General features: G+C 44.6%; 1 protein-coding gene across 1 annotated transcript in view; it reads right to left on the minus strand.

Moving 5' to 3' along the window:
• Igbp1 (immunoglobulin binding protein 1) overlaps nt 1–12,343 on the minus strand; it is a 44,004-nt gene that overhangs the window by 12,769 nt on the left and 18,892 nt on the right. Inside the window, exons 2-5 of the mRNA XM_050119680.1 lie at nt 11,306–11,525; nt 10,669–10,962; nt 2,802–2,997; nt 370–449 (exon numbers count right to left, since the gene is read on the minus strand). Of these exons, the coding sequence (XP_049975637.1) occupies nt 370–449; nt 2,802–2,997; nt 10,669–10,962; nt 11,306–11,496 (761 nt within the window). The 5' untranslated portion in view covers nt 11,497–11,525. The remainder of the gene's footprint in view (nt 1–369; nt 450–2,801; nt 2,998–10,668; nt 10,963–11,305; nt 11,526–12,343) is intronic.

Here is a 12,343-nt window from a genome sequence, read left to right on the forward strand (position 1 = left end):
AACAGCGTCAATAATGCAGAATTAAATCACAGGCAGGCAGGTATGTCCTTCTGAGAGCTGCTCACGAAGGCAGGAAGACTGTCAATAATAGGAAAAAACCATAGAGAATATGCAATTCTGCATTCGACTGACTGTTTTCTTTCTGCATTACAGCGGCTTTTTAAAAACCTGGTGTGAAGGGAATTCCTGAGGTCAGCCATGGAGAAAGGACCAGGAAGGCTCTTGGCCAAAAGAGCATCATTCACAGCCGAAGCCGTGACTTTGAAAAAAAAAAAAACCCACCCATGTCTGTTTTGTAATTTACCAGAGCATTGCATGGAACCCTCAAAACTGGGCTGCGAAGGCAGGGCAGTCTGCAGCACTACCTACTTGGCTTGAGCCTTGTTCCGTGTGAGTATGAACGGTTTCATTGGAGGCTTCTCTGGAAGAGATGAGTGAGAAGTTGATTCCTAAGAAGAAAATTAATTTTAGAGGTGCATTTGCCATTTTACACATTTTATCACATAGGCTTTCAAGTCTTCTGGTGCTGAGAAAGCTCTGCACTCAAAACTCACTCCCTTTCTGCTGCGGGAGCTCCTTCTGCTTCTTCAGCCAATAGCCTTTAAGATACCAGTCCACTTGGGCGTGGTCTCTTCTGCTTTAAAATGCAGCGGTAGCCCTTCTCTCTCTTTCTCTCTCTCTTCCAGCTACTAGACTCTGTTCCTGGACGCCAGAGGGCTGTTGTCTAGGACAGTGATCTGTAAGTTTTCCCTTTAAATACATAACCCCTTTATTAATCATAATTCCAAACTGGTGTGGGATTGCTTTGTGACTTACGTCTACACCTTTCTATTATGTGTCTTTGGTTTCCACGCATTTTTTTCTTGTGGGGGAGAGTTCTGCGTGAATGTCAGAGGATGGTTTGCAGGAGCCAGTTCTTCCTTTCCATCATGTGGCTTTTGGGGACAGGCAGATTATCAATCGTCTTGATGGCTCCTTTTATTTATCAGTCTTAAGGGGTATTAAGTACTTTGCCAAAATGAGAGAGAGCCAGTCCTCTCAGGAAAAAAAAACCATTTGGTTTCAAAATAGGCCCATCCAAAAAAGGAAATTCTAAAGCCTACTGCTGTGTCCCACATATACCCCTGAGCTGTGTTCCTTCAGCCTGACCTTCTGTGGAAAAGAATTAAGACCTTTCTTCCAAAAGCCTTTGCAAATGTAATTATGCTGTTAATTTCTGAGACACTTTAGTGTATTTTAGAGACTGATTCCTGTCTGTAAAGGGAGAAAGGGCAGACCAGCCGTTCTTATATAGAGGTATACAGACATGCTGGAAAAAAGTAAAGATAAGGAGCCAGATGGTGGTAGTGCACGCCTTTAATCCCAGCACTCGGGAGGCAGAGGCAGGCAGATCTTTGAGTTTGAGGCCAGATTGGTCTACAGAGCGAGTTCCAGGATAGCCAGGGCTGTTACACAGAGAAACCCTGCCTCGCAAGACAAAACAAACAAACAAACAAAAAAAACTTTAAAAAACTTTAAAAAAGGAAAAGTCTGGTTAAGTGAAGGTGCTCATTTGGTTTTCATGTATTGCTTCCAGAGCCCAACTCAATACCACATGAGAAGTGGTTTAAAAAAAAAAAACAGACAACCAAAATACAAAACAGACAACCTAGCAAGGCAGGGACAGGGAAGGACTCAGAAGAGCCTTAGCCTTGAAATGCTAGAAAATCCCATGTGAAGGACCAGGCTGGTGTTTTCCTCAAGTGAGAGCTCCCAGGCTCATGAGGACAAGGCAAACTAAAAAGCTGCTGTGCTGAGGACCCGGATCAACTACTGTGGTGGCTGATCAAGTCAGCTCATGTTGAATCCTGTACAGAGAGCAAGCGGCCACAAAGCATATACTCTTAAAGCAGCTCCGGGACGGGGGAGCACAAAGTTACTCTAAAGCTCTTCCACAAGATTGCTTAAAGTAGTCTTCTGGGCATTCTGCACATGAAGATGGCCCTGGTGCACTGGCTCCTACCTGGACGATCACCTAGTCTACAAGTGTGCAACTGGTCTATGAGTGTGCAACTGGTCTACAAGTGTGCAACTAAGTTCTAAGTCTTTCCCGGGCCTAAACTCATTCCCCACTCCTTTGCTTCATCTTCCTGGTTTCTCTCCTCCTCTACTCCCCCACTTACTCTAATGCTGGCCTTTCCCTTCTCTACAATAATTAAGTAGATTATAACGGCCCCTCCCTCCTTAGGCCTTCTTTCCACAGTCAAAACCAGTTCCAATTTGAAGGAAAAGTACTTCCTTATAAATAAATAAATAAATAAATAAATAAATAAAGTATTTCCTTGCTACCACCCAGTTACAACTAAGTGCCTTAGATTAGTAGAGAACCATGGACGGCTGCCATAAGGAAGCAGAAAGCTACCCTGGCGAACCACCAGCCTTTCTCCACTTATCCTAAAGTCAACAATGTTTTTACGAAGACCTAGAAAGATGTAGTGTTTGCAGTGCTGAGTAATAAAATGAGGGCTCTGTCCATGCTAGACAAGTTCTCCATCACTGAGCTACCTTTCCAGTGTTTTCTAATTTTTGTTGTGAGACCTTTTGTTTTGTATCTCAAGTCACTCCTTTGGATTTGAACTCACTGTGTAGCTCAGTCAGACCTCAGACTTGGGATCCTTCTGCCTCTAGTCTCCCGAGTAGCTGGGATTCTAAGTGTGCACCACTACATCCAGCTAAGGCCTTTGATTTGCGTTCACTCCTGCAGAATGTTCGAACTTCTGGCGGCAGCTTTCCATGGCTGTGTGGGCAAAGACAAGGCTTACCTCTCTTGGAGAGTCTTTTTCTTTCAGGATCTTTATTTCCTGGTCAATGCTTTCAATTTCTTCTAAGCTGATACCAATCCACCTCCGAAGGTGAAGGAGGTGATATTCACGAACACGCTCATCATCTGCTTGACCACTTTCCACAGCAGATTTCAGTGCAGACAACCTATGCTCCACCTCCTTCTTCTGCTTGTATCTGTTCCACAGAAAAGCATCACCCATGAACTTACACATACAGATTTCCTCAAAAGAAGGCAACAGTAAGGTCTGCGTTTGCAGCTGTCCAGGCAGTATGTGTGCCAATTCCTACCTTGGAAATAGTCTACGATCTAGGAATAGATTCTATAATCCAGAGCCAGTCCCCAGATTACAAAGCAAGAGCAAGCCTAGGCACATCTTGATTTCAGTAAGCCCTGTCATTATCTTTCAGAATGAGATGCTCTAGTCATCCGGCCATATCAGTCCTCACTCTGCTGGATGCTCAGCGCCAGAGTGCTCCCTGTAAGTCCTCCACTTCGAAGATGAACCTTAGAGGTCACTGCTTACCTGCCACTGATGCAGGCCTTCTTATAAAACTGTGGGGAAGTTGGTCAGTCATCTTTTGTCTTTCATGCAAAACATTCCTGAGGTAGATCTTCTGACTTGTCTCTACCTAATTTTAAGAATCAATGATCTTGACCACCATTTTCCAGGATGCATTCTAGTACCTCCTCTAGCATTCATCTGTCAATTATCTCCAGAGTGTGGCGAGCACTTCTAGTGCTGGGGACAGTTTGTAATAGAAGGCCCCTGCTTTCAAGCAGCTCTCATTCTAGTGGAGGAAGGTGGATCCAAGGGAACAGATGACAAGCTGGATGAGAATACACGCTATGGAGCAGTAAGAAGCAAGGTGAATGGAGAGGAAAACGGCATGGAAGCAGGCATGCTAGTATACCCAAGTGAGCAGAAGCCACCCTTCAAAGAGAAGGCCTGAGCAAAGCCATCAAGAAAAGAAGGCAGCGTTGGAGTGATCCTGATACCGAGAAGAGGAAGGGGGAAGCAAATGCGCAAGGAGAAGGAGCGTCTAGAATAGACAGAAAGCAGGGAAAGGAAGCAAGGTACCAGCACAACCTTAGGGAGACAGCAGCACAAGTGGCAAGAGATGGATGCATTAAAATAGGAAACAGGCAATAGTTACTGATGTGTTGGATGTGAAGGCTTGCAACAGACAAGAACCAAGTAAAAATGCCATGGTTTCCAGAAGTCTATCAAAATCCCTCTGCTTGGAACCCCCATTCTTACTTCCAGAATAGGAAGCTGTTCTTTGGGGGTACCTTGATAAGGTCTTAGCTTCAAGTCGATGGAGAGTTTAAGGTGAGGAGGGTGGTCTTTGAACTCCTCAAAGTTTATACAAACTCTACTCGGATGCATTTTCTTCTTCCCTTCCTCTGCATACATGTGTCTTCCTCTTCTCTCATCTCCTCATTCCCTTGCTTTCCTTTTCCATCTTATTTTGTCAAGAAGAGGTTTGATCCCAAAGCCAAGGACCACTGCACTGTAGACACTGTTATAAAAACTTTTAGGCTCTTCTTTAACCCAACAAGAAAGCATCTTGTATGCTACAGCATCACCATATGTAGCCGTCTGGGTAAAACAATACAAAGGCCAATTCCTAGCTCAGGAATGCTACTACTACAATTACTTGAGATTGTTTACTTGGCTCCACAAACAGCTACTCATGCTCTTCCATGGAGGTGCCTATGTCATAGGAAAACAACATAGAAGGGTCCCAGGAGGTCTACACTCCAGGGTGAATTCTGGGTGAGTCTAGTGGTCCTTTAAATAAAGTTGTTTGGCTTTTCTCCTTCTCCATGATCATTCATCACATGCACTCTGGTCCATTCCTTGCTTCTGGGACTTAGCTCTTTCCCATCTTTTAGACTCCTGGCTCTTCAGCACCTGTTCTTTTAGGCTAATGGCTTAAAAACAACAAACACACAGTAACACACAAAATCTTTTTTCTTAGATAAGGAACTTTCTTCAAATGAGAATTTGAATAGGACCCTAGTAAGTAATATACAAATAAAAATTTGTCTTGAAAAAAATTAGAGGAAGGCTCCCAACATAACCCACTGGTGGAACTCTAAGGCTCTGAAGGACAGACTGAAAACCACTGTCCTAGACTACATTAGTGTTCTAGACTCCCCAGGGTGGACCAACTATTATCTTAGAGTCCCTTAGCCCTGTAACCACCCTGACTTGGGCGATTCCTTGCGCTGTTTCCGAGCAGTTACAGTGCTAAGGAATTACAAATGTGTGGCAAATGGGGTACCACAAACGTCTGCTAACAGACATGAGTACCTTCTGCAGTTTCCATACCAGCATCACATTTGCCTGGTGGCCAGGCAGTTATAACACCCATTTCCCCTCTATCTTCAAATCTCCAGGCCTCATCTTTCATTCCACCCTGGTTTCCTAGCCATCTTGTCCTGATCCACTTCTTTCAGGACTCGCTGCCAGTTACCCGCCTTCCTTACTCATTGCTATGCATTTTCACTCTGTTTTCTTCCCATCTTAGAATCGCCTTTCTGCAACCTCCTTCCTTCCTTCCTTCCTTCCTTCCTTCCTTCCTTCCTTCCTTCCTTCCTTCCTTCCTTCCTTCCTTCCCTTTCCAGTGACTACTCTTTTATGCTTGAGAAGGATCAGCACTAGAACTAGAAATCTGAAAACCCGAGTTTCACTTCTAGCCTGACCACTTACTAGTTATGTAATTCTGGTCAAGGCAATTTGAAAAGCACACCCCCATATCTGTATAATGTGGATCTACTTCATGGGGTTGTGAGAGGAGCAAATGGAAAAATGTTCAAGAAAATTCTTTGTCAATAGCAATACAAACATCACTAGTAGATAAGAAAACAGCCTGGGGAGGGAATGGGAGCAGATAGTGCCCCATCTCTTAAGCAGTAGAATTTAGTTGCACCAAGATGGTCTGATTCCAAAGAATCAGTTTTTGTAATGCTATATTGCTTCCATCTTTTGAAATACTACTCTATCTTTCCAGGTACCCCAAGCTTTAACAATGATCAAATTATTGGGCTGGGCATCGTGAGATACAATACAGTTGGAATACTAATACACTAGTCAAGGCTTCTGACCTTAAGAAGTTCCAAGTCTAGAGACTAAAATAATTATACTATGCTAAACAGCGTGACTAGGGATTAAAGTATGTGTTAAGGGAGGTAGGGGTGTGTGTGGTTGTGGGTGTGTAGGGAGAGGCCTTAGAATTGTTGTAACATTTTTCCTCTGTAAATTCTTCTATTGGTACTTTGTTGTATCTCTTCTGATAGTTATTTCCTTCTTTTTCTCCCTTAGCCTGCCCCCAACACTTAATTCTTAGCTTTTTCTTCCCTACGTCTTTCCTTGGAAAACACATCTATACTCACCAAGGTAGACAGCGCCTAAATTTTTTTTGCATCAGTCACAACACAGACTCCCAAGTTTTGGTCGCTATTTCCATATGCCTAGAGAAGAGGCCATCTAGTTGTCACTTACGAACCTAAATCCACTAAGCTTTATAGTCTGATTACTTACCCAGCTTCTTTCATTTCTGTTAAGAGAAGGGACGTGCTGTTACTCAACCACACTCATACTTAGTCCTGAAAGATGATTGAGAGAGTATGCACAGGGAAGCAGATATGAGAGAAGACATGCCATTCCGGTGTTTTATTTAGGACAGATTCAGCATCTAGAGTCATGGGCAGAAGGAGTTACAGAAAGAAAGAGTCTGAATAATTTGGGGTTTTGTTTGTTTGCCACATGGGAGATTGAGCCCAGGCCCTCGAGTATTCAAGGAAAGCACTCTATCATTTAGCTACCAAAATTTGCCCTGGGTAAGCTTTCTAGCCATATAAATGCTCCTTACAAAAGCAGTGTCTGTGATAGCTCTAAGTTCCCTTTTATCGCTTCATTCCAGCCGCCCTACTGGTGACGTGTGGCCCAACTGTTTCCTTTCAGTATTCAGTGCACAGTCCTTCAAGCAGACCTGCTCACGCTAGTCTTCAGCCCAGACCAGAGCGCTAGCTACTTCCTGTGCACACTGCATTCTACTTCTGTTTGGGACAGGCTCATGTTCTTTCTCCTATTGGTCAACAGGAAACACTGGTGAAGGACTGAGTACACGCCAGGCCCTGTGCTAGGCATGCCACAGTGAACAAGAGAGAAATGGCTCCTACCCCGAGGGAGCACACATTCTGAGAAGATGGGCAATGACATAACTGCACGTGAGCTACATGCCACGAAGCAAACAAATGTGGAGGGAAGAGAAAATGATAGGCGCTAACTACTTAAAGTGACTGGTGTGGAAAGGGATCGCTGAAGAACAACATTCAAGCTGAGACCTAAACAACAAAGAATCGGCCGTATGAAGAATAGTTAGTATAAAAAGAACAGCACGTACAAAGACGGAAGGAGCTGGTCTGTTCAAAGACCTGGATGGCAGTCAATGTAGCTAGCGTCCAGTGAAAAGTGAAGAACCACACGTGATGAGACTGGAGAAACAGATGCCAGATTACACAGGGCCCTGGCTACTTAAGCTCGGGAGGTACTGAGGGCGTAGACCAAAGTGTGCTAGCGGAGATGGAAGACAACAGGAAAAGACACCTTCTGTTGCTAGAATTGACAGGCCTTGCTGATGGACTAGATGGCAAAATGCAAAAAAAGGTAGGTCTTGAAGTTACCTTCTAGGTTTCCCGCTTACACACCCAGCTGAATGGCAGTGTACTTACTGAAACAGTGACGAGCGGGTATGTGGGCACACTTGGAGTGAAACGGCAGGCTTCGAGCTGGGGCTGTAGAGTGCTTCCCTAGTATGCATGAGGCCCTGGAATCAACCCCTAGCACCACAGCAGAAAAGGAGGAGAAAGAAACAGGAAACGCTAGCACATATGCAATTACCCATAAACGCTGTGAGACCCATGGTCAGAAGAGACAGAGGAGAGTTACATGAGTCCAGGGGCATTAGTAGAAATGCAGCGTTGACAACTCACCCGTCACACAGTTTTTAAAAAGAAAATGTTCAAAGATCAAGATTACATGCCAAAGAAATGTAAATCAAAATTGTATACCTTTTTCTATTTAACTAATTGAACTTTCTAGTGTTAACATCCAGGACTTGTGAAATGGGAAATACTTTAAGACTTCATTCTTGTGGAGGGCAATATTGTTGCCACACATCGAGTCTCAAAATATTCAAAGAGGAATCTATTCCAAGGAAACAGTAACCAAAGGAGTACAAATGTTTGTTCATAGCATCACTTAGAATCACACACACACACACATCAAAAACAAATCAAACAACAAGCAAAACCATACCCCCAAATGCAAGCTAACGAAACCAAACAGGATCTAAAAACTTGACAATAATAGTTTAAGTGATTATGGTACAACTATAGAATAGAGTATTACAAAACCATCAAATATGGCTTCAAATGACAGGGGAAGTGCTCACAATATTAGTGTTTTAAAACCAGGATAAAAAGCTGCATTTACAGTATTGTTTATAATTTATTAACTAAAATAACTATATATCTGAACGAAAATACAGCAGAAAGTTAACAATGACATCTACGAATGCTAAGATTAAGGCTTATTTTTGATTTAAAAATGTTTTGCAAATTTTTCAACAACGTGTAGTATTGCTTTCACATTCAGGAAGTCTACAGCTTCTATTTTTAGAGATCTTTCATCTCCCAGGCCACTGTGCTCTGAACCTTTGCCTCGTCCTCCAGCCAGCTCGTGTTCTCCCTTACCTCTCTCCATCTCTTCTGCTTTTTTCTGGGGGTAATTGTTGGGACACAAACGTCACTGCCTCAGCTTCTGATCTATGCCTATGGGCGGCCAGTCCACAGTGTCAGAGAGAGGGTTCTGGAATCCATTTTGTCTCAGTCTAGCCCACGGTTTTGAAAAATCATTCCCTGTGACTTAACTGTTCCCTACCTACATTTTATTACTCTTCATACCCTTAGCACCCGAACTTGAGAAATTCCAATTTTCCTCTCCTCTGTTTTCTGCGTGTTTCCGTGTGCACATGTGCCATGAATCAACACTGGTGCCTTTTGGGTGCTAGGCTGACTGTATTTACCAGCTCACTGTCTGTGTCTACCACAATCAAAGCTGCGCGACTGCGCTGACTTTGGCTGGTTTTCTAACTCCAGAACAGTCCCCGGCATTCATGAAAGGCTTCATAACTATTTGTCAAATAGCCTAATTCTCAACCTTCTAACGCACAAGCCTGACCTCTCTGAGCTTCATTCTGTCGGACATCTCTACAGAGATGTCTTGTAGGTACTGCAAACTTAACATGCCACAGTACCGATTTTACGCTCTCCCCATCCTGATTTACTTTATAACTTAAATTTATTTTTACGAAATATTTCAGAATTTCATACACACATACTGTGTATTTTGATCATATTCACCCCCAACTCCTCCCAGATTCACTCTAACTCCCCCTCCAACTCCTTGTCCTTCTATTTTTTATTTATAACCCAACTTTGCTGTCTATTTACTCATAGGTGCTGAGCCAATTTCTGCTTCTTCACCATATTAAACTGGGACCATTGTTATTTAATTTCACATAGGACTGAACCTGAGGCTTAGATAGGCTAAATAACTTACCAAAGTCCAATGATCCGTAAGGAAAGCTGACACTCAAACCCAGAGCTCCAATTCTGTGATCTTACTTTTAACCACAAATATATACCTCCACCTGACCGTGAATGCCTACTGTGCCAGCCACTGAGCTGCACTAAGAGCTTTATACGTATGTCTGTTAGTCTTCCATACAATAGTCTATGAAAGGGGACTTATTATCTCAATTTTAGACCTGGGGAAGTGAAGTGATTTGCCCCAAATCCCGGAGTAACTAATGATGGAGCCGGGACTCAAACGACCTCTCAAGCTTGCTCCTTCCCCATCACATCCCAAACTCTCTCTGATGTGAGCCCCACTCTTTCATCAATAGTTCTGCCCACTCCCCACCACCATTTTGCTCTAGCCTTATTTTGCTGCTTGGGAGGGGACGCTTTTTCTCTTTCCACACAGCCCCGCTCCAATACTATTTATCTAATGCCTTTGTGGCTTGAATGACACCATTACTTCGTTAGGCTAACCCCTCCTCTCTCCTTCCTCGGGCTAACATTTCCACCTGAGAATAGAAATCCCCTTTGCTGGGAGCCTGCTCTTCTCCCTTGTTCCCTGGACTGCTTTCTTCAGAGCGCCCATGCATCTCTCCTCGTACCATCTTATACTCGCATTGTTTCTATCCCACCTGCCCACACCAGAGCACAGTGATCACCTGCATTCATACAAACACCCAAACAGGTTGCATCCCCAGTGCTTAACTTTGTTCTTAGACACTGAGCATTCACTGCATTTTTTTTTTAAATCTAAGAATAAACAACATTAAGGTCACACGATGCTCTACCAGGACTATAATTAAGGACATAACACATCTCAGCTTGTACTCCTGAAGAGAACTGCTCAATAAATAGAACAGAATACTTTCTACATCTGTGATATTTACCCCATACAGACAGCATATGTCCGGGCATGGAAAAAGTCAGGATATACTTTGCTAATCCCGAAGGTCAGTATAGTAAACACCGCTATAAGGTGTGTGCTGGGGGGTGTGGAAATCCTGCAGTTTAGGTATAACCCCCTCAACAATGGCAGAGGCTTCTCAAGACTCTGGAAAGTTTGCTTTTACCATGACCTATGTTCAATAAAGAACCATGAGAATGGCATACACCATTCTGCAGTCCACACGCACACACACAAACACATGCACCCCAAGAGCACTGCAGCCCTCAAATTACAGTCATTGACCCACCTCTCTATTTTAGCCTGTCTTTGAGATGCCATAGCAACGAGATTTGGATAGGCCATGGAGGTGCTAGCAGTGTTATTTTCAGCTGAGTTATTCTTGGTTTGGGGTAGTTGAAACTCTGCCACATGATAGCAATGACACTGAGTTAAGAAATTTAGGAAGTGTTCTCGAGCCCGCTGCAAATGATCTAGACGCTTGCTGGGGTTGACTTGTTTCATGGTGAGAGCTCCTTGCAACGCTGGCACCATCAGGTACTTCAGGTCGGTGGAAGCAATCTCTTCCAAATCTTCATTGCGGCTGGAAAGAGCAAAGAGGAGGCCGTGAAGCCTGGCTGGGCATTAAACTGTGGCTCTTGCTTCTGGGGAAGAACAGAGTTTGCAGAGAGAAGACAGCATTGGCCAGATTAAAAGAAAGTGGCTGAGTTTGCATACCCAAGGCCGAGCAGTCAGCCGTACACTAGGGAGCATTGTCCTGGGATATTAACCATCTCAGAAGAGATGTGGACAATGAAAAGAATGCAGACAGAGTGAGCAAGCAAGAACCACGCGAGTTTAGCCTTAAAGGTCCTTTCCACCCAGGCGCAATGGCTCCACCCTTGCTAAGCAATCACGCTCTGCGGTTACTACCCTCTCCCCCTTACCTGAACAGATCAAGTTCCGATAACATTCCAGAAGCCTTCGCAAGGAGGTCCAGTCCTTTGGACACCTTATCCTGGATTGTCCGGGAGCCGGAGGGTTCAGTTGCTACTTCCACTTCCTCCAGAAGTTTTTTGCTGGTTTCGAAGAGCTCCGGAAGCCGCGGCAGCAGTAACTCGTCTTCAGACGCTGCCATCTTGTGGGAGAAAGAAACCCGGAACAATTCTGACCGAAGTCAAAGGTAAACTCAGTAAAGAGCCCAAAAGGTCTCACGACACAGGAAACAGTACATCATTGGCCAATTGCTTGTTACCAAAGTGTCCCAAATGACTTCTGGGAGTAGTAGTTTACGGGCCCTGGCAACCGTTTCTATGGACTCATTTTCAGCAGTCAGCCTGTTTTAAAGTTGTAGAAGCTATTTTACTGAAGATCGGCTCGAGGAGGCCAGAAGTGGACTAACAAGTTCCCAGGACTCTGAGACCCGGGAGTGGCGGGGTTGAATTCCGAGCGCTAGCTAGCGTGAGAGGGCGACCGTGGGTGCGGTGCGGGTTGGGTCAGCTGCCGGCCTTTCCTCGCAAGTCAAGTCGGTCCCCAAATAGAGTCCCGGCACCCAGGGGCCACGGGTTCGCGGGTTTGCTTGCCCTAGCCGGCGCCTGCTCCCTTCCGTCTTCCGTCCCCACCACTCTTGCTTGCTCCCAACCAATCCTCACCCGCCGGTTCCCCTTCCCGCCTCTGTCCCCACACACTCGGATGCTTTTTGGGGCGGCACCCTATGAGGCCTCTCTCTTTGATCCCGAAAGTTTGGAAACTTGCAACTCCCACCTGCCAACAGCCGGCTGCCTTTCTTTCTTGTCACTTTCTTCTGAAGTCACACTTTACTTCTGGCAATCGTTAACTCTTGTTCCCCGTGCTCCGTGCCTTTCAGCCAGCCTACAGGTTTTTTTCTGTGCACGCACACAGCACGGATCACCTGCATTAGTAGCTAGTGATTTACAAATCTACCTTACCAGAATGAATCTGATAACGTTCTAGTTGGCTTGAGT

This window comes from Alexandromys fortis, unplaced genomic scaffold, assembly GCF_014885135.2.
Source record: "Alexandromys fortis isolate MF-2015 unplaced genomic scaffold, M_Fortis_MF-2015_v1.1 scaffold_155, whole genome shotgun sequence".
Lineage (NCBI taxonomy): Eukaryota > Metazoa > Chordata > Mammalia > Rodentia > Cricetidae > Alexandromys > Alexandromys fortis.